Below are 27,085 nucleotides of genomic sequence, written 5' to 3' on the forward strand. Positions count from 1 at the left end.
AAAGTAGCACAGTCATTCTTACCTTTATTTTAATATTTATAAGTTTTTTTGAAAGTTTAAAAACCACTTCTCATCAGTGTTTTTAAGTATATTAATATAACTTTAAATATCTAGTGCCTCACAAAATTCAATAAATGTTTGTTTTTCTTGTCTGCCAAAGAGTCACTGGATACTTTTAGTGCAAAGATACGTAGAAAGATACGTAGTCCTAGACCTTTTGTTGGATCTCCTCACAATCTTTTAAACTTAGGATCAATGATTCATTACCAGTGGTTTAGAATATGTCATTTTATAAGATATTCCTTGTGCAAAGTTTATATCTGTACATAAGATAAAATGTATATATTTTACAATAGTTCTCAGGATATGTAATTGAGAAGTTCATCTTTTTATAGAATTATACCTGTTTTTCACCATGACTGTTCTCTGCTATTTTATTTTATAATTTGTCACTTACTCATTATCTTGATAGGTCTGCTGGGAACTGGTTTCCAGCTGTTTGGCTATGAAGAAAAACTCCGGTCCAATCCTTTACAACATCTCTTTGATGTAAGTTGGTAAGACAACCATAATAGGGATTTTTCCCTAAAAGTTGACTTGAGAATACAGTTTTCCGTAAATCGAACAAAAGGTCTAGGACTATGAATCTTTGCACTAATGGTATCCAGTGACTCCTTGGCAGACAAGAAAACAAACCCTTCAACAGTTGAGGCTAAGTAAGCTTTTCTGTTTTTCACTTCTGGATTAAAAAGTGTATAAGTTTGATGAATATCCAGGGCCAGGAATCTTATATTATTGTTTCAAGAGAGGTGGATATGTAAACCAATGCATGCTGAGGGAAGAGGAGATTCTGAGGTTACATGCATTGTTTTGAGAGAGAAATGTGTGCATGTACTAGTATCCAGGATTTTTATCAGCTTGATAAAAGCTGGATCCATCCTAGAAGAGGAAATCTCAATTGAGAAAATGCCTCTGTCAAGTTGTTTGTTTGAAAGTATGTGAGGTATTGTGTTGCTTGATGATTGATCTGGGAGGGCCCAGCTCATTGTGGGTGGTGCCATCCTGGGCAAGTGGTTCTGGACTTTATAAGAAAGCAAAGTGAGCAGGCCAAGAGGAGCAAGCCTGTATTTAAGCAGTGTTCCTCCGTGGCTTTAGATCCTGCCTTAAGTTCCTTCCCTGACTTCTCCTCAGTGGTGGACTGTGATTGGAGTGAGTAAATCAAATAAACTGCTTCCTTCCCAGGTTGCTTTTTGTCGTAGTGTTTTATTATAGCAATAGAACCCCAACGAAATTGTTACCAGAAGTGGGACATCGCTGTGCTTAACCTATATGGACATGACAGGCTCAGTTAATATCCCTAACTGCCACTTTCACTTCAAGTACTATCAGCTCTACTTGATCATATGGTCTATTTGGTAAAGCAGCCAACAGCAGTTTGGGCCTGTTGAAGAGCCTTCTCTTCCGTCCAGGTTTCACTCAAAGCCAGCAACTTTCCAAGTCACTTGGTATATGGGCCAGAGTAGCATACCTAAGTGAGGAATGTGTCACCTGCAAACTTTGGATAGACCCACTAAAAGCGCTGCATTTCCCTCAGTAGTGGAGGGAAGTGCAGTGTATTCCAGCTGTACCAGGTTTGTGGGGTATTGCTGAGACAGACCAGACTATGCGTTCTGAAGGATTATGGAAGCATTTGGAAATTTGAGGTAGAAAAGCCATTGAGTACTCGGAGCCCAATAAGCTATTGTGGAAACTTGGAAGATAAGCTGAGAGAGTGTACATGATGGAGGCCTGCCTGTGAAGCTTCAGAAGGAAGTCTGAGAGTTCCTCAGAGAATGTCAGGAAGACTGATTATGTGACATTGTGAATGAAAAGTCTGTGTTTCTGATCAGCTGGCATTGAAGAATCAGCTGTGATGAAGAAGAGAGTGGAATCATTCAGTTGAAACACTCTTTTACTGGGCCAATCACTGCACTTAGCTGGTTCATCACTGCCGGAAGCCAAAGCAAGAACTGATGCTGAGGCCATGGTGAAATACTGCTTACCAGCTTGTTCCTCATGTCTTGCTTGCTCAGCTTGCTTTCTTATATACTTAGGACCAGCAGCTCAGAGATGGACACCATTCACAACGCGCTGGACCCTCCCATGTCAGTGAAGTCAGTATTCCACAGGCTTGCCACTAGGCCACTCTGATGGGGAAGAATCCCATCTACTCAGATGACTGTAGCTTTTGTCAAGGTTACAGGAAACCAGCCTGTGTCAAGCTGGCAAGGGTCAATTGTCTTGTCCTGACTTGTTTCTATTGCCTGTCCTCATTACTAGGGCACCTTTAAGAATACATAATTGCATTTGATTTTTTTTTTTTTTTTTTTTTTTTTTTTGCTACAGATATTAAATTGATTAGTGTGTATGATGTGTATCTGACTACACATTTGCCATGTGGAATGTATGGAAGTTAGACAACAACTTTTGGGAGTTGACTCTCCTTTCACCTTTATTCATGTTCAGGCAGCTGAACTTGGGCCATCAACCTTGTACAAGTGCTTTAACTAGCCAATCAATCCAGCCTGCTTGATTCAGATTTCATTTTATTTATATATTTATTTATGTATTTATTTATTATTTACTGTTGTTTGTTTTCAAGACAGGGTTTCTCTGTGTAGCCTTGACTGTCCTGGACTAGCTTTGTAGACCAGGCTGGCCTCAAACTCACAGAGATCCACCTGCCTCTGCCTCCCTGAGTGCTGGGATTACAGGCATGCACCATCTTGCCTGGTTTTGATTCAGATTTTAGAACTTGCTTCATTGTATACTGCGTATTCAAATTCTTCTGGAATAAAGCAGCAATCACTCATAATGTTACTAGAATTAGAGTTATTGCCTGTGCCCCAACAAGCCATGCTTGGCTACCCATCCTTGATAAGCCAGTTGAAAGTCATAGTAATAGTGAAAAGTAGTAATAGGAGATTTATTCCAAATTGCTACATTGAAGAGGGATCCCCTGGAACTAGAATTACAGACAATTATGAACTGCTATGTGGGTGCTGAAAATTGAACATGGGTCCTATGAATTTAGCCAGTGCTTTTAACTACTGAATCATCTCTCCATAACTTCTTGTACAGTTATTTTACTAATTGCTAATGGCTGCTTCCCAGTGTGCTCAGATTTAGCTCACAGATTGCTTTATGGCCCATGTCAGAAGCATCACTTAGACAAGTGTGTTGTCTTGTCGTTTCTCCTCAATTCTTCAAAAAGGAAGTATAAAGGAAAAAAAAAAAGACCTGTCTCAGCCAGCTCTCTCTGAAGCATGAAACAGCATTGAATGTGAGTGAGTTTGTTCATATTATAACCTTGAGTTTCTAATGAAATGGCAGAAGACACAAATATATGGATTACTGGATCTGTGGTGCCAGCATTGTGCTAATTGCTGTGGCAGTTGTCAGCTTGACAGCTCAGCACTTCTAGGAATGATCAGGCAGCGGCATTAAAGACCTACACCAAGAAGTTAATTCTGCCCAAGGGACTAATGGTTCTAGCACATATTTAAAGGATTGGAATGAGAACATGTTCTGTGCTTCACTTAATTCTGTGCTACATTACAATAAAGTAAGTCATCCCAAGAGCTGAGAGCAGTGAACTCAGTGAAATCCTAACATCAGAACTATTGAGATGGGAAGGCTAATGCCCTTTTAAGGAAATTGGATATGCTTAGTTTATTCCTTATTAGATAAACAACTGATCTTTACATTCTCATGACAGAATCAAAGTTGTGCTTCCATTCTCAGAAACGCTTTACTAAACCATACTGTCTTATCACCAACCCCAACTTAAAATTCCCTTTTTCTTCTCTGGTATGTAAATGCAACTAAAAAAGAAGCTGTCTCCAAAATTTAGACTTTCTAAAATAAAATATTTATTTTAAATATAATTTCAGAACTATATTACATGTATGTGTAAAAGGAAAATAATTCTAAACTGTTGACAATTTTAATTTATAGGCAAATTGTAAAATACTTGATAATATTTCTCTTTGATAGTGATTTGATTATCACTACTTACTAGATACTTTAAAATGTAGAAAGGGATTTTCTTTTACTTTAATTTTTATTTTAAATAAAAATTTCTAAATATTTAGAAAAAATTCTAATTCTTTTTATTGAAACATTCACATCAATAGATTACTTGTTTTATTTTTATTAAAATGTTAACATGAATAAAGGGCTTCATTGACATTTTTGAGCATGTACTTTGCTCATATTCATCCCTTTATTATACTCCTTATCTGACTGCTTCCCACTCATCCACTCATCTTTTTCTTCTCCAAAATGATCCCTTTTCTGTTTCCATTTGGCATGAGAAAAAGCATAGTATTTGTCCTGTTTTTTTTTTTTTTTTTTTTTTTTTTTTCTTGTTGCTTCTTGTTCCTCTCAGGATACCCTTTCTACTCCCAGATAATTCCACTTTTTATGGTATTATGTTTAATCATATATGAAATTAACCTAGTAGATCAATTACTAGGGTGAATAGATTAAGAAATATATATTTATAAACATAGATACTACATATAAATATATATTAGAGAGAGAGTCTGTGGGATATTTCTCATTTCTCAATAATGAAAATACAGAAAGTTGAGTGGAACTGGGGATTGTTATAGTACGCTAGACCAAAAATGAATACACTATTCTGAACATCAGCATCATTTCTGTGTATATTTGTACATTATATGTATACATGAGATGTGTGTGGCTGAAAGAGTTTTAGACCATTCATGGGTATATCTGTCTATTCCTGTGGTGTAGAGATAGAAGTAGATAATGTAAGCCTTTATTTATCAGTATTTGTCCATTCATATCTGCTGCCTGCTTGCCACTCCTTGTGACAAGTTGCTCCTTGTCACCCCCTTTTATTTTGTCTTCTGCAGCAATAAAATCCTATTCTCTGCAAATGTTGTTGCTATGCTATTTTAATACTGTGTAAAAGTTTACAAGCCTCACTGTTTTGCAGTTTTTTTCATTTATTTATATTGCCTTTATATTACTTTGGCAGTCTTCTGGAATGATTCATATTTCAACCTGGAACTGAGTTATACCTTCCAGGGAAAATCCTAGTAGTCTATACGTATAACTTCAATCCTAGTTGAACTGTAGTATTAATATTTTATTGTCATGTATTAATACTGTGTTGTGGATGCTTGAACAATTAAGGCTGCATTAGAAGTGAGCACCTAGTAAACCAGCAACCCCTCCCCTTCCCGGGTGGATATAGACCTAAACCAGCCAGGCGGGATAGTGCTTAAGAGTCCACATTGGAATGTAACTAAGCTTTCTTTTTTTTTTTTTTAATTTTATTTTTCTTTTTAGTTACATTTTGTTAACTCTGTGTCCCAGCTGTATCCCGCTCTCTCATTCCCTCCCCAACCCCGCACTCCCTCCCTGGTCTCCTCCCTGCCCCTTTCCAAGTCTACTGATAGGGGAGGACCTCCTCCCCTTTCATTTGACCCTGTTTTATCAGGTATCTTCAGGACTGGCTGCAAAGTCCTCCTCTGTAGCCTAACAGACTGCTCCTCCCCTGGGGGGGGGGGGGAGGTCAAACAGCCTGCCCTTGAGATCCTGTTAGAAATAGTCCGTGTTCCCCTTACTTTGGAAAACTACTTGGTTACTGAGCTACCACGGGCCACATCTGAGCCGAAGTTCTAGGTTATATCCATAGATGGTCCTTGGTTGAGTGTCAGTCTCAGAAAAGACCCTGTGCCCGGATATATTTGGTACTTGTAGAGCTCCTATCCTTTCCATATCATACTAACTTCCCTTCTTTCATATGATTCCCTGCACTCTGCCAAGGGTTTGGTTATGAGTCTTAGAGTCTGCTTTGAAACACTGCTAAGTAGAGTCTTTCAGATTCCTTTTGCGGTAGACTCCTGTCATACGTTCAATGCACATCCCATTTGTCTTTCTAAATGAGGATTAATCACCTTTGCCTGTGTTCACTTTCTTGATTATCTTCTTTAGGTGTGTAGATTTCATTATGTTTATTATATCTTGTAGGTCTATATAAGCAAGTATATACCAAGTTTGTCTTTCTCCTTCTGGGATACTTCACTCAGAATGATCTTTTCTAGATCCCACCACTTGCCTGCAAATTTCATGATTTCCTCCTTTTTGATTGCTGAGTAGTATTCCATTGTGTAAAAATACCACAATTTCTGTATCCATTCCTCCGTTGATGGACATCTGGGTTGTTTCCAAGTTCTGGCTATTACAAATAAAGCTGCTATGAACATGGTTGAACAAATGTCCTTGTTGTGTACTTGAGCAAATTTTGGGTATATACCTAGGAGTGGTATAACTGGGTCTTGAGGTAGCACTACTCCTAGTTGTCTGAGAAAGCGCCAGATTGACTTCCAAAGTGGTTGAACCAGTTTACATTCCCACCAGCAATGGAGGAGGGTTCCCTTTTCTCCACAACCTCTCCAGCATGTGCTATCACTTGAGTTTTTCATCTTGGCCATTCTGATGGGTGTAAGGTGAAATCTCAGGGTCGTTTTGATTTGCATTTCCCTAATGGCTAATGAGGTTGAGCATTTCTTTTAAGTGTTTCTCTGCCATTCGATGTTCCTCTTTCGAGAATTCTCTGTTTAGCTCTGTTCCCCATTTTTTAATTGGATTACTTGGTTTGTTGCTTTTCTGCTTCTTTAGTTCTTTATATATACTGGATATTAGCCCTCTGTCAGATAAAGGGTTGGTGAAGATTCTTTCCCAATCTGTAGGCTGTCTATTTGTTTTGATGACAGTGTCTTTTGCTTTACAGAAGCTTTTCAGTTTCATGAGGTCCCATTTATTCTTAGAGCCTGTGTTGTTGGTGTTCTGTTCAGGAAGTTGTCTCCTATGCCAATGAGTTCTAGGCTGTTTCCCACTTTTTTTTCAACTGATTTAGAGTATCTGGTTTTATGTTGAGGTCCTTGATCCACTTGGACTTTAGTTTTGTGCAGGGTGATAAATATGGATCTATTTTCATTTTTCTGCATGTAGACATCCAGTTGGTCCAGCACCATTTGTTGAAGATGCTGTCTTTTTTCCATTGAATGGATTTGGCTTCTTTGTCAAATATTGAGTATTCGTAGGTGTGTGGGTTTATTTCTGGGTTTTCTATGCGGTTCCATTGATCCTCCTTTCTGTTTCTATGCCAATACCATGCAGTTTTTATTACTGTTGGCCTGTAGTACAGCTTGAGATCGGGAATGGAGATACCTCCAGATGATCTGTTGTTGTACAGGATCGTTTTGGAGATTCTGGGTTTTTTGTTTCTCCATATGAAGCTGAGAATCTTTTTTTCAAGGTCTGTAAAGAATTGAGTTGGTATTTTGATGGGAATTGCATTGAATCTGTAGATTGCTTTTGGCAGGATGGCCATTTTCACAATGTTAATCGTACCAATCCATGAGCATGGGAGATCTTTCCATCTTCTGAGATCTTCTTCAATTTCTTTCTTCAAAGACTTGAAGTTTTTCTCAAACAGGTCTTTCACTTGCTTGGTTAGAGTCACACCAAGGTACTTTATGTTATTAGTGGCTATTGTGAAGGGTGTTGTTTTCCTAATTTCTTTCTCAGCCTTTTTGTCTTTGGTATACAAGAGGGCTTCTGATTTTTTTGAGTTGATTTTGTATCCTGCCACTTTGCTGAAGGTGTTTATCAGCTGAAGAAGTTCTCTGGTTGAATCTTTGGGGTCGCTCATGTATGTTATCATATCATCTGCAAATAGTGACACTTTGACCTCTTCCTTTCCGATTTGTATCCCCTTGATCTCCTTTAGTTGTCTTATTGCTCTGGCTAGGACTTCAAGTACAATGTTGAAGAGATATGGAGAGAGTGGGCAGCCTTGTCTTGTCCCTGATTTCAGTGGGATTGATTTAAGTTTCTCTCCATTGAGTTTGATGTTGGTTATAGGCTTGCTGTATATTGCCTTTACTATCTTTAGGTATGTGCCTTGTATCCCTGATCTCTCCAAGACTTTAAACATAAATGGGTGTTGGACTTTGTCAAATGCTTTTTCAGCATCTAAGGAGATGATCATGTGGTTTTTCTCCTTCATTTTGTTTATGTGGTGGATTACATTGATGGATTTCCATATGTTGAACCACCCTTGCATTCCTGGGATGAAGCCTACTTGGTCATGGTGGATGATATCTTTGATGTGTTCTTGGATTCGGTTTGCAAGTATTTTATTGAGTATTTTTGCATCAATGTTCATAAGAGAGATAGGTCTGAAGTTCTCTTTTTTTGTTGGATCTTTGTGTGGTTTAGGTATCAAGGTGACTATGGCTTCATAGAATGAGTTTGGTAGTGTTCCTTCTGTTTCTATTTTGTGGAATAGTTTGAGGAGAATTGGTGTTAGTGTAACTAAGCTTTCTAAAAAGTATTTCTGTTTGACATTTTCACCTGCTTTGCAAGTATCTTATAGATTAAGAGAATAGCTGTGAATTGTTTCATTAAAAATAGCTCCTAAAAAAATAGCTTCTGAGATACATCTGCACAAGAGTGGGCTGCAGCCAGGGTGTGGTGGTGCATGCCTGTAATCCCAGTGCTCAGGGAGGCAGAGGAAGGCCAATCTCTGTAAATTCGATGCCAGCCTGGTCTACAAGTCTAGAACAATCAATGCTACACAGAGAAACCCTGTCTCAAAAAACCAAACCAAACACACACTGGGCTGGGAAGTATAGTCAGGTGTGGGTGGAGGAAGGGTTTAGGAATCCCCACCCCTCACTGCTCAACTCTTTGTTATGGAAAAATTCAGGGATCAGGGAGTCATTCCCCTCAGCTGTGAACGTGCTGGTTAACCCCAGAGTTTAGTAGGTAGTTCCAATAAGTGGTCACACATATGGCCCTGGGTAAACTAAATGGGTCACAAAACCAAATCAGAAGTCTGGAATCTGGGGAGGAGACAAGTAGAGAGGACTGGAGGTTGATAGTGGCGGAAGAGAGATGAGAGTAGAAAGAAAGCAGAGATGGAATAGATGATGACTTGTGAAACTGTCAAAGAACAAGCAATAAAAGGTAATTTTAAGTAGCTGTTAAATCTTCCATTTGTCTTTTCATTTGCTGGCTTACGCCATGCTACTTTGATTAGCCTTTCTCATGAAGCTCCAAGAATGTTAAGCTGAATTCTACAAACAAAAAAAGATACCCCACTGTCAGCTTAGTGAAAGAGGAAAGGACTCTGCTTGGCTAACTTCCCAGGGGGGCTTGGGATTGCCTTTGTTTTCTTTTCTGTGGAGATAGCAATGTGTAATAATATATTTAATGTACTTTTTAGGTTTATGTACAAGTTAATAAAGAAGCAACAGATGATAAAAATGTAACAAAATTGGCACATGAATTCTTCCATCGACTAGAGATGGGTAACATGGAGGCACTTTCACTGTGGCAAAGATTTCGGGACTTGAGCATTGAAGAGTACACTCAGATTTACAAGGTACCCCTACAATCTTTATGTTCCCTTTGCTGTGCCTCTTGGCCATGCTGCTGCTTACTGCTGGAATAATTTACTCTTACTTAAGAGTGGATTTCTAGTTTGGTTGAAAGTTTAGTCAGATGGTGTTCTTTGGGTAAAGAGCTAAAATGCATAATAACCAGAGCAGTGCCAGGCCAACACTGCTCCTGACCTTATTCTGTCAAGGAGCTTAATTTGTGAGATGGCGGAAAAGAAGAGTAGCGGGAGCCAGTGAGCAAGGCGAACACTTGCATGAAAGAAGAGCTGAGAGGGCTAGGTTGGAGCACAGTGGATGCCCTTTGCCGGGACTCTACAGTGTAGTGTAGGCTTCTGGTCTTGTAGCCATTGCAGTAGCACAGACCCCTCCCTGCAGGTCCCCTGCCTGCATGAGTGCCTCAAGTATGACTAAGACACTGTCAGAGTAAATGTCTAATGCTATCTAGCCATAAATACCTATGACTGGTATGGTGAACCTCAGCCATGTTGTGAGGATTTGGCCAGCGTGGTATGTGCGAGTCATTACAAAGTTTACATTTTATTTCTCCCATCTTTGTAACAGATGGCAAGACATCTTAATTTTGTCTTAGTGTAAAACAGATTTAACTAACTTTTTTTTAAATTTCTGAATATTAGCGCCTTGGAATATACTTTGATGAATATTCAGGAGAATCATTTTATCGTGAAAAATCTCGAGATGTCTTAAAGTTGTTGGAGAGCAAAGGACTTCTACAGAAAACCATGTATGATCCAGTTATTATTCTTTCTTTTTCTTCAGAATTATGACTCACTGTGTAGTCCTGGCTACCCTGGAACTTACTGTAGACCAAGATGGCCATGGACTCACTGAGATCTTCCTACTTCTGCCTCTCAGGTGCTGGCACTAAAGGCCTAAGCACCGCTTATATCCTGGGGTGGGGTGGGGAGGGATGTATGTGCTATGTTGATGTTCATGTGGTCCCATGAGGACAAGGGTATGGTGTATAGCCTTTTTGCCATGTGTACGCTCTTGCCCAGTGTGGTGGTACAAACCTTCCACCTCAGCACTTGGGAAGCAGAGCAGGAAATTCTCTGTGACTTCCATAACAGACATGGTGAGACTCTATATTAAAAAACAGTCCTTTCCCAACTGTGGATGGTAACACATACCTGTAATCTGTATGCAGGAGGCTGAAGCAGGAGAGTCACGAGTTCAAGGCTGGTCTGAACTGTACATCAAATGATGAGATGCTTCCTCATACACTATATATCACTATCATAGCCAAAGTCTCATAGTCACAGGAGAAAGGATGGCATCTGTTAGAAGAGGAAACTGAAGTATGAAAACAGTGTGGCCTCAGGTTACATAAATGTAATAATTTGGAAAAAGGAAATAGAACATACTTTTGTGGCTTAACCTTGCCTTTAAAAAAAATAACTACCATTTTCAAAAAAATATTTAAGGCAACTTATGAAAACAGGTATGCTATTAACAGGTGTTCGAAATACTGGGGCAAAGAAATCAGCGACTAGCAAGGAAAATGGTATAAAGTTGGAGATTATGGTGGTACACCCCTATTGGCATTGTTGCCTTGCATGTAGTAGAATTCCTTCCTCTTTGAGAAACTTGACAAATAAAATTCATTGTGGGCCATCCAAGTCAAGCACATTAGTTCCTACAGCTGTGGTGAGAATGAACTACGTGAATATCACCTCACATACTCAGCTGTTGACACGAACATTTAAATCATAATTGTTACCGTTTGGTACAGTAGACTTGTAGAACTTACTCTTTCTCTTCAAGTGCAATTTTAGCTGACACCTTCCCTTCTCTGCTGCTGGTCAGAGATATCATTCTACTCTCTTTCTAATTCCATTTGTGATGTCATGGTTTTGTTTTTTGTTGGTTTGTTTTGTTTGTTTGTTTGTTGTTTTTTGCTTTTTGTTTTTGTTTTTTTCTTTCTGTGCCTGGCTTATTTTTCTGAGCAAGCTGTTCTTTAGGTCAACTGTGTTGTCACAAATGACGTTTCATTTTTAAGGACTGAGTAGTAGTATCTACATTGTGTATATATCACATCTTTAAAGCCTATCAACAGATGGACACTAATAGTCAATGTCTTGACTTTTGTAGATAATGCTACAATGGACATGGCAATGCAAATCTTTTCAACACACTAATTCCAATTATTTTGCATGCATATTCAGAAATAGAATTGCTGGATCGAAGAGTAATCCTATTATTTTAGTACTTTTGCAGAACCTCTTTACTGCTTTCTGTAATAGCTGTACCAATTTACATGCTTAACCAGTGATATATAAGGATCCCATTTCTCCCATACTCTTGTCAATACATGCTGTGCTTATTTTTGTTTTTTGTTTAAATAAAATGAAAATTATTCTAACAAAAATGAGAAACTGTCATTGTAGTTTTAATATTCATCACCCCCAGCTAACTTGTTGGTTTTGAATATTGTTGCTTTTAGCTTGAACTGACATTACTTACTGCCCCATGAGCAGTAAAAATAACTTCTAGTTTGCCAAAAGTGCTATAGATATTCTACCTCCAAAGTAGAGTCATCATGATTTAGAGTTTCCCTTTTGCATTTTCTAGAAAAGGAAATGTTGTAGTAGATCTCTCTGGGACTGGTGATCTGTCTTCTCTCTGCACCGTGATGCGAAGTGACGGAACTTCTCTCTATGCAACCAGGTTTGTAGCAGCTGTGAAGGACATTGCAATGTGTGACTTCGTATTCTCGGTCCTAATATTAATGCAGAAAGATCAGCTTATCCTCAAAACTGCTTTAAAAATCCTAGTTGCAAATTATAAACCTCTTGCTTGCATATTTTAAGGATATTTACTGGGTTTCTATTTTTGCCATTTGCAATTTACAGAAAGATTTAAATATCAGAAGAGTGGGACTCTATATTTAATATTTATTCAATATCACAAGCTATTTGTAGCAGAACACATCCTTTTATGGTCCTTCATAACCATGTATTAAGTGTTTTTATAGGTGCACTTGTCAGAAAATACATTCTAAAAAATGACCAAGTGAGGTTCAGTAGTGATCTCACACACTAGAGACCATTTTATATGCATGTGAACAGCAAACCTCATTACACTGAAAACACGGGCTGAGGGAGCAGGTTTCTCCATGTCTTACCCTGTGGAAGCGAGCACTCACTGTTCATATGTGAGAACTGCACTTCCTAGCACACACGGGTTTTAGAATAAAGCCAATAAGAAGAGAGGTAGGACAGTGAAACAGCCATAACCAACCACTGCAGGCAAAGGGCTGCAGTCTCTGAGGGCTGAGTTCTAAGAAGGTCACAAACCCCTGTAGACATTTCTTCGTTGTCTTTGTGGTACTAGGAATTAAACCCAAGAGTGTGTATATGCTAGATAAGTACTGTACCACTAACTAATGCCAACAGCCCTACACAAAGTCCTGTTACAACATAAAGGTATTTTTGCTGTTGAATCATTATTACAAATAACTTGAAACAATCAACTAATTTTCTGAATGCCCCGTAGAGAACTCATCTCTTTCAATTTTAGCATTTCCCTTCATCAGTTTCTTGTTTTGGGGGTTAATGAGAAAAACTGTAATGTCTGAGAATGTGTGTGTGTATGTACATAAACACATACATACATGTATATATACACAAATACATATATATTAGAAAACGTCATTGTGGCAACTAATTATTGCTAGGCAAATTAAAGAAACCAAGGTCTGCACCAGTGTGCAAACATTTCCATTCAAAACAGAAATCCCACATCAGGAAGGCATGGTGGTGAATGCCTTTAATTTCAGTACTTTGGAGGCAGAGGCAGGCAGTTCTCCTTGAGTTCAGGATCTGCCTGTCCTACATAGAGTTCCAGTTCAACCAGTGTTACTTAGTGAGGGCCTGCCAGATAGGTAGGTAGGTAGATGGATGGGTGGGTGGGTGGATGGATGGATGGATGGATCTTTATTGGGTATGTGTATGTGTGAGTCCAGATGTCCTGGGTTTAGAAGAGTCTGTTGGATCCTCTGGAGCTGTAGTCACAAACAGCTATGAGCTGCCTTTCTTGTGCTGGGAACTGAACTTGGATCCTCTATGAGAATTGTATATGCCCTCTTAACCACTGAGCAATCCAAGGACTTCTGGGCTTTTTAAATGCAGTAGAAGTTACTGCTTTTGAGTGATCCTAGAGTTTGAAAGTTCTTGATAATACAAAGTAGAAAGAAGGTACTTCTTTGCCTCTTTTGTCATCTGCATTATAATGGTATTCTTTGAGAAAATATATTGCAGAAAAGTAACAACTAGATGGTTCTCCTTAGTAGAGGCTTAGTTAATTATAAAACTCCTATAAGATACTTTTTAATGATTACTTGCTCTCCAGCTTTTGTTTATTTTTTTGTTGTTTTTATAATTACATTTCCCAGGGCATTGTTGTTTTTCCCCCAAGCCCAATTTTGTTATTATTTCTTTTACGTTGGTGTTGTTATTTCTTATCAAAGTGTACTGGGACTGTACAGGATGACATACACTCCAGGCTTCAGAAGTGTACAGGCTTAAGTAAAATCATCTCACTGTCACTTAAGTAAGTAAAAGTAATTATAACCCTTTTTTTTTTGTTTTTTTCAGAGACCTTGCAGCTGCTATAGATCGTATGGACAAGTATAATTTTGATACAATGATTTATGTCGTAAGTAATCGCAATAAAAACAAAAAGCCGTGAGCCCTACCTCAGGGAAACTAGAGACAGACACAGGGAGCAGGTCCAGGAGCTAGCTTAGTGTGTAAGGTGCGTGCTTGCCTGGAAACCTGGTGACATCATGTTGACTCCTAAAACCCAGTAATGATAGAAGGAGCCTGCACGTGCTTCTCCTCTGACCCCCTCATATGAGTCCTGACATGAATGCCTGCTCACATGTGTGCCATACACAGTGAGCAAAAAGGAAAACATGATGAAAAAAAAAAAAGAATTTTGTCAAACTACAGAAAATAATTAAATACCAGTTTGATTAAGACAACGACTTCTCTTTAAATGTATTCTCAAAAGACTCAGCAGTCAAAAATTTACATTGCTTCATAGTAAAAAATGATTAGCAAAATCAAGGTGGTTGTATGAAAATTACTACATGCAAGTTATTGTAAGGCAATAACTTTATGTTTGTCCTGTTAATGCACTTAGAAAAATTATTATTTTTATTCATTTTGCAGGGAGGAGTTTGTAACCTGGAATTTTCCCCTTCTGTTTAAAATTGTATCAAGGGAATGGAGAAATAGCTCAGCACAGTGTTAGCTCAGGCACTGCATACAGATGGTACACAGACATACCTGCAGGCAAAACACTCAGACACATAAAATAAATAAATTCTTTTAAAATTTTAAATAAAATTTAAAAACTATCAACTCATTTTATTTTAGTGTTATTTAATATGTAAACTTATTGCTGTATATAAAATACAGTATTAGAATTATGTTTTAAAGGAACTTTTAAGTCTGTAGTAACTAAAAACAGGAATTCAGATCAATGGTGCTTCTGAGCCCTTCACCCAGCTCCCTTCAACACATACATGAAGAATCACATTGACATTTGTAGAAATAATAAAACCTCGTCAGTTTTCTATGTAACCTTATTTAGGCTAGTTGTGTGGAACTGTACCACATGTAGGTCTGTGTAACCACCCCATTAGAACATGGAGCTGCTTTGTCACAGAACAGACTCCCTCATGACCCACACTTAATCACAGTTTCCTCCAACCCTCTCCTCGATCTTCATTACAGCCGTTGTCACTGTAAGAATGGTGTGTAAATGGAATCGTCTGTCCAAGCCATGGTCCTTTTGTTGCTGGCTGGCATTCTCGTCTCTTTGCGTTCCTTCCTTTGCATGTGCTGCCTCCCTCTAGACTAAGAAGCTCCCATTATCTTGTTCCAGCGTACCTTGGGTCTTCTAGAAATAGAAGTTAAATACCTGAGGGAGAAGGAAATGAAATTCTAAAAATATGTCTCCTCCTGTTTTAAGGAGTTGCAGCTCTTCTTTTCCCATTCAACGTAGATTCTCTTGTAGTGTGCTTATTTTAAAGATTTATTTTAATTTTTATTTATGTATCTGAGAGAATGAATGAGGGGTGTGTGTGTGTGCGCACACGTGTGTAGGCTAGAAGAGCGCATCAGATGCCCTGGAGCTGGAGTTGTGTGCCGCCCCGTGTGAGTGCTGGAAACCAAACTTGGGTCCTCTGGAAGAGCAGCCAGGACCCTTTAGCTTTGAGCCATTTCTCCAACAAGTAATATTTTTATTTAAAACATATTGATAATGACTTTAGTCTAATAAAACTCTAATGTTAATTTGATTTAGGACCAGCCTATTTTATTTATTAACTTGTCTTTATTTTGTTTAAATTCAAAAAAATTTCCCCAAGGCAGACAAAGGGCAAAAAAGGCATTTTCAGCAAGTGTTCCAAATGCTGAAGATCATGGGATATGAATGGGCAGAAAGGTAGGATCTGCATTGTTCTTTATTGCCTGATCAAAGTCACTAACACCTTATCTCAGTTAAATGTAAATCACAACTATAGGAATTCATGTTCATTTCTGTTTTCAAGATTTTAGTATGAAAAGACAGATTGAAGTATATTAATTTATGTCCTGATAAATGTATTTATTAATGTCTGCTATCAGTGTCTTGGTTTTCAGTTATTAATATCCATTTCCTTTTCCTCACAAAAGCAACTAGTTATTTAATCATAAGTAGTGATTATCTCAGTAAAGTGAAACTTTGGTTGACTGCAAAAAACATTTTATTTTATTTACCATATGTTAGTTATACATAATGATACCTTAATACATGTATATATTGCATTTCTATCATATTCATACTGTTTCCTCTTTTTCCGCTCCCATTGATCCTCTTTCCAATCAGTCTCCCTTTTTATTTATGTATTCACTTATTTATTTGTGAGCCAATAATTTGTTAGGATTGCTTAAAGCTCATGGGAGATGTTATTGATAGAAGCGTGTATAACTTTCTTGGGGCAATAGAACTGACAAAAATATTTCTCCCTCCACCAGTAACTATTAACTGCCCTTATGTCCTCACGAGCCCGTCCCAACTCCATGAAGGAATGTTCTCTGAGGCCAATCTTGCACAGGTTCACAGTTACTGTGAGTTTATTAATCTGTTGTGCTGCCACACCTAGCAAACGTCATTCTACAATATACAACACTCTCCTACTTGCTCTGAGTCATATTCTGTCCATCTGCCTCTTCCAAAATGTTCTCTGAACTGTGGAAGGGTGATTGAGGTGCCACATTTAGGGCTTGGCATTCAACAGTCACCCTGTGGTTACCGTCCACAATAATTGTGGCCCACTGTATAAAGAAGTTTCTCTGAGCACAGCTGGAAACACTGAGAAGGTGCTTCTTTGAGTACAGTATCAATACCAAACAACACTAGTAGCTCCTTCTTCAAGGCTTAAAACCACCAAGCAGTGAGCGTTCACTGTGCTACAGTACCATGTAGGACTTCCCTTCTTTGGGGTCAGACTCAGATCTAATCAGAGAGCAGTTACCCCTGTAACATTCATGCCAGTGGTATACCAATGGCCACATCATGTCTGGCAGGCCAGGAGTGTAGTATTGAAGGTCCACTGCTGGGTAAGATTATTGATCAAGCCTCTCTTCCAGCCTAAGGCATCTGAAAGCTAGCCAGCAGGGAGGAAACATCCAGTCCAGCTCCAGCTTGATTTCTCATTGTTCTGTAAATGAAGCCTATTTAGCTTGTGTTGTTTTAGGGGTCCAAGGAGCTTTCCCAGGTGGCATGTCATAAGGAGGTATCCATCCTGGCACTGAGATTTTTTTTTTTTTTCAGTAAACATACGGCTTCTTTGAGCAGTTTTATGTATCCACACATAGTATTGCCATTCAAACTTTTAAAAATTATTTTACTTTTTAATTAGCTTTCAAAGTAATCACTTTACTTACAGTGATTTTACTTACTTTTTCTCACATGTCCTTAGTTTTGGTTGTCCCTCTCCCCTAGCTCTCCTCCACTTCTTTGATCTCCATCCCCACTTAAAATTTTTTCCACCCCTACTATTTTACCCTGTTTTACTGTCCCTGTCCCCACCCTTCCCAGAACCCTCATGGATCCCTTTCTTCTTCCCAGGCTTTACACACAACTTACTCCTACATAAAATTGGAATTTAGGAGAGAACATAGCAGTGTTTGTTTTCCTGAGCCTGGGTTACCTCACTTAATATAATATACTGGATGTCTCCATGTAGAATAATGAAAGTAGATAGTTATTGCTTACACACTACTCAAAAATAAACTCCAGATGGCTCATAGACCTTTACATAAGATTGAAAACTGCTGGAAGAAAAAGTAGGGAGAACAATTTAAGATATAGGCAAGTAGAAGGAATTTCTAAACGCACTTCAGTCGCTCAGGAAATAAGGTTAACATTTAACAAACGGAACCTTATAAAATTAAATGTGTATGATAAAGGAAACACTCAGAGAAAGTGTACAGAGTATCATGCCAATCTAGAATGTATAAGACTAAAAAACTAACCAAGAAAACAAATAACCAAATCAAAAAATGAACTGTGCAACTCAACAAAGAAGTCCCTGAAAAATAATAATTGTGGCAGAGAATGAGGAGGATCTCTATGAATTTGAGACCAGCCTAATCTACAAAATGAGTTCCAGGACAGCCAGAGCTATACAGTCTGACCCTGTCTCAAAAAAAAAAAAAAAAAAAAAATGTGTGTGCCAATAAATAATTTTAAAGTATCAACATTATTGGCCATCAGAGAAATGCAAACTTAAACTACTTTGAGATTCCATCTCACTACAATCAGGGTGGATAGTATCAAAAAACAAATGACCACAAATCCTAGCAAGGATGTGGGGAAAGGGAAAATTGTCTGCTCCTGTGCTGGTGCCAGCACTGTGGAAATCAATATGGCACTACCATGTGACTCAGCTGCACTAGAGCGCTCTTCATATTGTACTGCAGAGCCCTACATGTCTATGTTCATTGATGTGCTTTCCACAAGAGCAAGGAAATGACATCAGCCTAGCTGTCTAGCAAGTAATGAAAGTGTACCTCTACATAATGGAAGTTTTTCTGCTATAAAAAATTATTACAATTTTTGCTTGAGATAGGATCCCCTGCAGAGGCTAACCTTGAACTCCTAATCTTCCTGCTTCAATCTTCCAAATGCTTCAGTTGCCACCATGCATGCCATTCCTCGCTACTTCCTTTTTTTTTTTTAAACCTCTGCTTCCAAGGTTAAAAAGTTTACATTATATTCTGGAAGGGTGCTAAGGTCTACTCACATCATTAAGACCTTTTTAGCTTTTGGTTAACAAATGACTGTCCATTTCAGGTGCCAGCATGTACCTTTCGGGATAGTGAAGGGAATGAAGACTCGAAGAGGGGATGTCACTTTTCTCGAAGACGTCTTAAATGAGATTCAATCGAGGATGCTACAGAACATGGCTTCCATTAAGAGTAAATCCCCTTTGCCACTTTTATGCTTTCTTGGACTTCCACTTAACCTGATTAAAAGTAGCTCTCACTACTTTGACATGTAGTTCAGGTTTTACTAATATAACTAAGTCTTTCTTTTCGGGATAGCTTGAGCGCTGTTAGTCTGTTGTCAGTCATCCTGTGAACTGCTTGCATTATTTTTATGTATGTGTACATGTGCACACATGCATACATTCATGTTGAGGCAAGAGGAGGTCTTAGGTGCTGCCCACTTTTTACAAAACACAGACAGGGTCTCTCATTGGCTAGGCCGGCCAGCCATGGAGCCTCCCTAGCACTGGATGATAAGTCAAGTGCCACACTCAGCTTGTTTTTATATAGGTTCTGGCTTTCATACTCAGGTCCCTGTGCTTTCAAGGTGACACAGTTTCTGTTGCTGTGATGAGGCACCATAACAAGCAACATATAAAAGAAAACATTTACTTTGGAGCTCACGGTTCTAGAGGGATAGAGTCTCTGACCATTATGGAAACAGATGGACAAACATGACACTGGAACAGTAACTGAGATCCACACGGGAGAGGCAGTGAGAGCGCCAACTGGAAATGACGTGGGCTTTTGAAACCTCAAAGCCCACCCTAGGTACACACCTATCCAACAAGGCCATGCCTCCTAATCCTATGCCAAGTGGTTCCGCCAACTGAGGAACAAACATTCAAATATGAGCCTCTGGGGACCATTCTCATTCAAACACTACATTAGGCACACTTTACCAACTAAGCTATCTTCCATCCCAAGTCCTTATATTATAAATTGGATCCAAGTAATTAAAGTTCATATAACTGTTTAATCTTCATCCTTGGAAAAGTAAGGATGAGCTGTATCTAATACCTCACAAGGGATATTTATAGAAACAAGTACATGTTTCTTCACTTTGACGTAGGCATGAGAACTGTCTCTTAGGCAGATTAGCCCAAATTAGGAGGACAAAGCACCTATTACCATCTTATTTGTTGACTGTACATCTTCAGAGCTTCTTTGCTCAATTGGATTCATTATTTTTGAACAATGTGACAACAGTTGGAAACAGCTGCCCCAATCTGTTTCAGCAACGAAAACAATGGAGAACCCACAGGAGACTGCAGAGAGGGTGGGGCTCGCAGCTCTCATCATCCAGGTGGGTACAGCTCCTTCCCCTGAGACCTTTTTGCCTGGTGTGTGGCAGAACCCAGGGTAGCAATGTACTCTCATTCCAGGACTTCAGAGGTTTACTCTTATCTGACTATCAGTTCAGCTGGGATCGTGTTTTCCAGAGTCGTGGGGACACTGGAGTCTTCCTACAGTATACCCATGCCCGTCTCTGCAGGTGAGGAGGCTGCAGGGGAGCCTGGGGTGCTTCTAAGACTAGTGGTTGGCCCTCCTTTCTGGACTTACCCAACAACTCTTACTCAGAGCTGGGTAAAACCTGGCAGGCCTCTTAGTATTAACACTTATCAGTCACCTATTGTAAGAAATACTTCATTACACATTGCCTTACTTTATCCTTAGTAATGCTGCCTAGATTATCCCATCACCTACATTTTAAAATATTTGGGAAAATATTAGGGACAGATGAGGATTTAAGTCAGTGTTAGTGTCAAAGTCTAAGGCTATCTAAAGGAGATCAAGAATGCATACCCAAAGCTAACAGCCATCACACGCAGCTGTAAACCTTGAATAACTGATCCTTTCACATTTTTTCAAACTTTTGGTAACAGTCTGGAAGAGACTTTTGGATGTGGTTATCTCAATGACTTCAATGTTGCTTGTTTACAAGAGCCACAGTCTGTTTCAGTTCTCCAGCATCTTCTCAGGTATGAAAGTTCTTATACCACGTCTGATACTCTTAACTAAATCGAGAGCATTTTTCACTGACCTCTAGAGTCCTTAGTTCAGAGGCTGCCTCTTGCCCCTCAAGACAGGTATAGCTAGGCCCAAAAGGAATCTGCCTTTTGAGAACAGACTGAGAGCACAGACCAAGCCAGTGTTCAAGGTCAGTCCTAGTCTAAGCCCACTGTAGAGGAACGTGAAGCCAAGTAAGAGAAGACCTATGGTTCTGGTTCTGAATAATAGCATCCCATGAGGATGTGTGATGGTGGGGTGAGGAGAATCCCATGCCTCCGGAGATTAGAAATCTTCCATTTGCTTTGTGGCTTCAGTTCTCCATGTCTTACGCATTTGTCTGCCAATTACCACCACACGGGCAGACACACCATGGCCTCATATCAGAGACCTTTGCCACACAGTGGACAGCAGTTCTTTCTGTAGGTAAGAAAATTTATTCCCACATAAGTAATTTGTGAAAGAAAACGAGCCCTCCTGATTCCCTCAGCACCGAGACAAGAGCTCACTACCTGAATGGGCAGTTTTTGTTTTTGCTTTTTTCTGCTTTTGCTCAGGACTGTGTCCAAGAGATATAAAGATGATTTAGAAAGTCTCTCCTATCAAAGAATTTACATGAAAAAGTGCATATTTGTGCCCAGAAAGATCTTCCGATGCTTTCTTAACTCCCAAGGTATCTGGCATCTTACCACATCAGCTTTGTATACCATGACCAGCCTGTTCCTTTCATTGTTTAGGTTCGATGAGGTGCTTTATCAGTCATCTCAGGACCTGCAGCCTAAGCACATTGTCAGTTACCTATTAACGCTAAGGTAATGTTAAAATCTCCCTATTTTGTTTCTCTTTAAAATCTTTTTAAGATTGATTTTTATTCCAGGGTGTGTGTATGCGTGTGCACACGTGAGCACATAGGGGCATGCATGCTAGTTTAGACTAATGATAAGCTCAGGGGCACCAATATGGATAGAAGCTACACTGAGGAAGGACATCAACGCACTTACCTTGGAATGGTATAACCAGGAGTGCGCAAAGCTTTCCCCATGGCTTCTGTCCATCCGTGGCTTCTGAATTAATGGTCTATCTGTAAACGTCTCTGTTGTATGAGTGTGCACCTGTGTCGGTGTGAGTGCTGTCTTGTCTGCCCCTAACAAGGGGCTTTGCTCACAAGCAGAAGAGAAAGCATCACATGGGGGAAGAAATAGACACTTTACAGAAATCTTTAACAGAGTTTTACACGGGAGGAAACTGTTGGCTCTAGCTGACCCAGAGACACTCAGAATAGTAAATAGCACTGCAAACAAAGTATTGTCAAGCAATATCCATATGCTCTTCTCAGCATTTGTGGTGGCTATCTATTTTATGAGGCTGCGTTTGTCCTAGCTACTGTTTTCAAACATGCATGCATTGCTGTCTAAGTCAGGGGCATGGAAGAATGCCCATGAAAGCTATACATTAGTTTAGATGGTAAAAAGTAATTACATGGGGAGTCCTAGACAAGTAAGGTTGGTTGTGAAATTGTTCTCATACACAAGTGGATCTCCATCTAGGTCTTAAGTGACCTCTGTAGAAGAATTTTAATTTAGAACATGGCTGCTCTGACAAGAGATCACATCAAAAGACCTAGGTCTGTGTGACCCAGCTGGATTACAAACACGCCTTTAATTCAAGAGACAGAGGCAAGCAGATCTGACTTTGAGGCCAGCCTGGTATAGAGCAAGTTTCAGGTAAAGAAAAGCTTAGGCCCAGGCATGGCATTTAATCCCAAGCAAAGGTAAAGGTAGTTTGTAGAAGGAAGCACCCATGTTTGAAAGTGATGTCTAATTGAGTGGCAGAAAATGTGACACATCAGAGAAAGATTTGACAGAATAGGAATGCCCAACTCTCACAAGGAGAGAGAAGAAAGAGAAGCTACTTAATGGGCAATGCAGAGATACAGAGAGGAGTCAGTTTTACCAGGACAGAGGACAGAGCTATAGAGACAGTTTGCAGACAGAACAACTTAGACACAGGTGAAGACAGAACAGGTCAGAGGATGAGAAAAAAACCAAAAGATTAGAAAAGATTGCTGGAGTTATTCTGAGGCCAAGCCCAGCAATTAAAGGGCCGAGAGAAAAGTCAGATTGAATAAGTTAGCTGGGAGAGAAGTTTGAGCCAGAACAGCTGAGGTGAACCAGGTACCCAGGGCTGAGTAAGAGCAAGCAAGATTGAGCATATTAAACAGTAAGTCTCAGAGGCTGAAAATATTCTAGGCCTATGTTAGATTGTACGGAGGCTAGAAGCTTCCAGAACTAGGCCTAGGTTAACAGACAGAGGCAGTAAGCCTCCCAGACAACAACTGAATCAGGTGAATAAAAGTTCCTTTTACAGACCTCAGCTTTAAGGTCCAGTCTGAGTTCCAGTCTCTGTAAATATGAGAGATGTCATGAAAGCAGTATCACCATATGTGTGGTGCCTCTGGAGGCCATCAGATCCTCTGAAGCTGGGATGTCAGGAGTTGTGTTCTGCCTGACATGAGTACTGGGAACTGAGCTGAGAGAGCAGCATGTGCTCTTCGCTGCTAGGTCCTTTCTCCAGCCTTTCCCTTTTCTATGTTTCATCAAAAGGTTTCTTATAAGTAAATCCCCTGCCCTAAAAGTTGCTTTTACGTTATAAGAATTGTTAGTTCTCTGACAATCATTTTGTTTTATTCATCAGTGATATAGTAGTATCATAGGAATCAACAGTAACATAGGTAGTTATAACACAGCGACATCAGTGTTATAAAAAAAAAAAAAATTTTGGACATGAACTTAGGTTGATCCAGCCTTCTTTGAGGGAATCAGTGGCTTTTCAGGAGGAAGCAGCAGGTGTTAACTGGAGGAGCAAGTGCCCGGGAAGTAGGGCAAGGTCCACAGCTGAGCACAAACTACAACTTATAATGGACAAAGGCATGAGAAATGAGGACTCCGAGCCCTTTGACCTTAGTTTTCAGGGTGGTTGGCTCCATATTGTTTTAAGCAGACACAACAATATCACATACAGCTCAGGGGGCAAATGTATTAGGAAGCAAATCAATAACACTGGTTGAAATTCCGTGGCAACTTAAATGTTTGTACTAGACATTGAATCTATTCCAATATGCCAATAACTGTATCTTCTCATAAAGCTAAAGAAAGGACATTTTGCTTTTACTCAGCATTTACTGGAATGAGGGAATACTGCACCTTTTGTCTTGATTATACTTTTTTACCTTGTCTCCCAGGTTTTTGTTTTGTTTGAAAAAGAGTCTCACTGTATAGTCTGGGCTGACCTGGGACTGCTAATTTAATCTTCTTGATTCTGTTCCATAAGTATTACAGCCCCTGTCCCTGACTCCCTTAGATTTAAATAAGTTTGATTTTTTTGGGGGGGTGGGGGAGGTTCTACTTACATATAAAAGCAAAGCCCAATGAAATGTGACTTAATAATTAAATGATTATTGTGTGCATTTCATAGTCCATTACTGCCATACCTTAACAGAAAAAGTACTTCAAGGGCTGGAAAGATGGCTCAGTGGTTAAGGGCACTGGCTGCTCTATCAGAGGACCTGGGTTCTATTCCCAGCACCCTACACAGTAGCTCACAGCCACCTGTAACTTTTTCCAAAGGATCTGATGCTCTTTTCTTACCGCCACAGGGACCAGCACACACATGGCAAACAGACATACATGAAGGCAAAAGTTTCATACAATAAAAATAAAGATATATAAAAAAAAAAATTTTAGGTACTTCAAAAGAGTATTCAGTGTGTGTGCACTGCATTGATAACTAGTCTCTATCCCACCTCAGCTGACAGAGGGGAAAAGGGCACACCGTATTATACTTTTGAAAGTTGTGTACATCAGGAAGTACTACTTGTTAGAAAAGCATGCCCTGTTGCTATAAACAGTGGAATCAAAATCTTAAAGACTTGCATTTGTAGAAACAGAGCTAAAATCTAAAGCTTGTGACTTCTCTCTTACTCTTTCAGTCACCTTGCAGCTGTGGCACATAAAACACTCCAAGTGAAAGACAGTCCTGCTGATGTGGCTGGGGTATGTTACATTTAATGTCCTCTACATAACCACTTAGCAGCTGAGACTAGTATTATAAATGTTAGTACTAAAAGTCTTAGGTACTTTTCCAAAGTATCTTAACTCTAGCAGTCTATTTTCTCACTTAGATAATACATAGAATTGGGCTGTAATGAACAATGTTATGTATTTCCCCAAATAGCAGACAATTAAATGCATCTTCTCCCATCAGGTGTTCAAGTGACAAATCCTGGTATTCCCACTGCACACCCTTTCTCTGCTGTTCCTTCTGTAAGAGATACTAGAATATAGTTTCCTTGCCTAGAGTACTCAAAGGACTATCAAGCAGTATTCCTGCCTTAAAGTAGAATTACTTCTAAAACCATTCCTTTTTGCTTATTGCTAACATATAATTGAGTATTGTATCATTTTTTTATCTTGTAGGCCAGGCTTCACCTGTTCAAAGCTGTCCGTTCTGTCCTAGCCAATGGAATGAAACTTCTTGGAATTACACCTGTATGTAGAATGTAATTTCTAATTAAAGTATTAATTTTTTTATGCCAGATGAATTCTAGTTGTTACTAGATGCCTTGCTGTTCAGAATAGAATTTCAAGTATTATTCTGCCCCAGAATGTGTGCATGTGTTGGGGAGCGGAGGTGTCATTTTTGAGACAGGGTTTCTCGGTGTAACTGCCCTGCTGTCCTGGAACTCTGGAGACCAGCTGGCCCTCGCAGAAATCCACCTGCCTCTGCCTCCCGTGTGCTGACATGAAAGGCCTGTGCCACCATTACCTGGCTAGAATATTTATTTTTTTATACAGTGTAACAGACATTGTCTTATTTAATCTTTATTCTTAAAAAAAAAAATTATGTATTTGCTCATGGTAAGTATTCAAAAATGTAAGAAACTAAGTTAAGTCTTTTTTTTCTTTTAATTTAGCACCTTATGTAATTGGGGGAAAAGACTAACATTTAAATTCTGGCCTGAGGTCATTCTTCTATGCCATGTTTAGAGAGAGAGAGACTATGTGTGTGTGTTACTAGAAATTGAGCCTGGAACCTTGTGCACACTAGGCAAGTGCTCCACTGAGCTATATCCCTATCCTTGTTTATTTTTATTTTGAAGTAGAATGTCATGTGACCTATCCAGGTTGACCTTGAACTCACAACCCAATCAGGCCTTGAATTTGTGATCCTGCTGTCTTCTCTTAGTTAGGATTACAGACCTGCAAGTTTAGGCCTCACCGGAAACTTTTTTTCAACTTCTTGTTGTTGTTGGGTGCGGGTTTCATGTGGAAGTTAGAGGACAATTTTGGCAGTTAGTTTTCTCCTTCCATTATGGGTTCCAGGTCTCAAATTTAGGGTATCAGGCTCAGACTTATGCACATAAGCACTTTTATCACTAAGCCATCTTGCTGGCCCCAGCATTTTTGTTTTTTTTAATATGAGAGGTTTCACTGTGTTAAGCAGGGTGACTTGAACTCAGATATGCCTTCTGAGTGCTGGGATTAGCAGAAATTACTCATAACCGAGATAACCTGCTGTTTTCATCAAATAATTGGTGAAGGGTAGTTCCCAATTTTATTTTAATTGAAGCTAGTTCTTGGAACAAATATAAGAAAATGTAAAGTATATCTTTGGCAGAAGAACAGGCAACTACTCCCTGTGAGAATGTAACCTCACTCGGGCTTACCGTTAGCTGAGATAGTAACAAATGGTAGGAAGTCAGGGATATATGCAAGTCATTACATAGAGACACTGGATTCAGATCTTTTGTTAAGTGTGGAACAGTACTACGCCGTTATTTGTGTAATTTGTTATGTTTGATAACCATCTTCTGCTGGCCCTTGTACTTGGCCTTCTCCATTTAATCCCAATGTTAGTAATACACATCTAGTGAAAAGAAGTAATTCGCATGAACCAGAGCTTCTGCAGTTGGATTAGACAATGTTTTAAACTGGCAGGCGTGGTGTCCTCCCTACTGTAGAAGGTACTCATCCATGTGGTCAGAACTGTGAGTAGTTTGCTGATTTTCTACTTAGAGGTACATTTAACTCCCCATGGCAGACTAGCCATGGGTGAAATGTGTGCTTGGGACAAGCTTCACATGTCTACTCTTCCCTTGCACTTCTTTGGAGAAACTTTCTTCTCAGGCCAGTGAGTATTCCAGTCTAGAGTAAACTTATTCTGGCACTAAGCCTTGAAAATATAGCTCTT

At 39.3% G+C, this 27,085-nt stretch overlaps 1 protein-coding gene across 2 annotated transcripts in view; it reads left to right on the top strand.

Annotated features, from left to right (window-relative positions):
* The window catches only part of Rars2 (arginyl-tRNA synthetase 2, mitochondrial), a 68,932-nt gene that overhangs the window by 24,458 nt on the left and 17,389 nt on the right, over positions 1 to 27,085 (top strand). For both annotated transcript variants that reach the window (XM_055599275.1, XM_055599276.1), the window contains exons 8-20: positions 473 to 549; positions 9,311 to 9,469; positions 10,121 to 10,227; positions 12,075 to 12,170; positions 14,099 to 14,159; positions 15,880 to 15,956; positions 18,852 to 18,976; positions 20,065 to 20,132; positions 20,212 to 20,321; positions 20,713 to 20,808; positions 21,574 to 21,648; positions 24,825 to 24,888; positions 25,312 to 25,383. In XM_055599275.1, coding sequence (XP_055455250.1) covers positions 473 to 549; positions 9,311 to 9,469; positions 10,121 to 10,227; positions 12,075 to 12,170; positions 14,099 to 14,159; positions 15,880 to 15,956; positions 18,852 to 18,976; positions 20,065 to 20,132; positions 20,212 to 20,321; positions 20,713 to 20,808; positions 21,574 to 21,648; positions 24,825 to 24,888; positions 25,312 to 25,383 — 1,187 coding nt within the window. The remainder of the gene's footprint in view (positions 1 to 472; positions 550 to 9,310; positions 9,470 to 10,120; positions 10,228 to 12,074; positions 12,171 to 14,098; positions 14,160 to 15,879; positions 15,957 to 18,851; positions 18,977 to 20,064; positions 20,133 to 20,211; positions 20,322 to 20,712; positions 20,809 to 21,573; positions 21,649 to 24,824; positions 24,889 to 25,311; positions 25,384 to 27,085) is intronic.

The sequence above is a fragment of the Psammomys obesus genome, unplaced genomic scaffold (genome assembly GCF_907164565.1).
Source record: "Psammomys obesus unplaced genomic scaffold, mPsaObe1.curated_primary_1811, whole genome shotgun sequence".
NCBI classification, from domain to species: domain Eukaryota; kingdom Metazoa; phylum Chordata; class Mammalia; order Rodentia; family Muridae; genus Psammomys; species Psammomys obesus.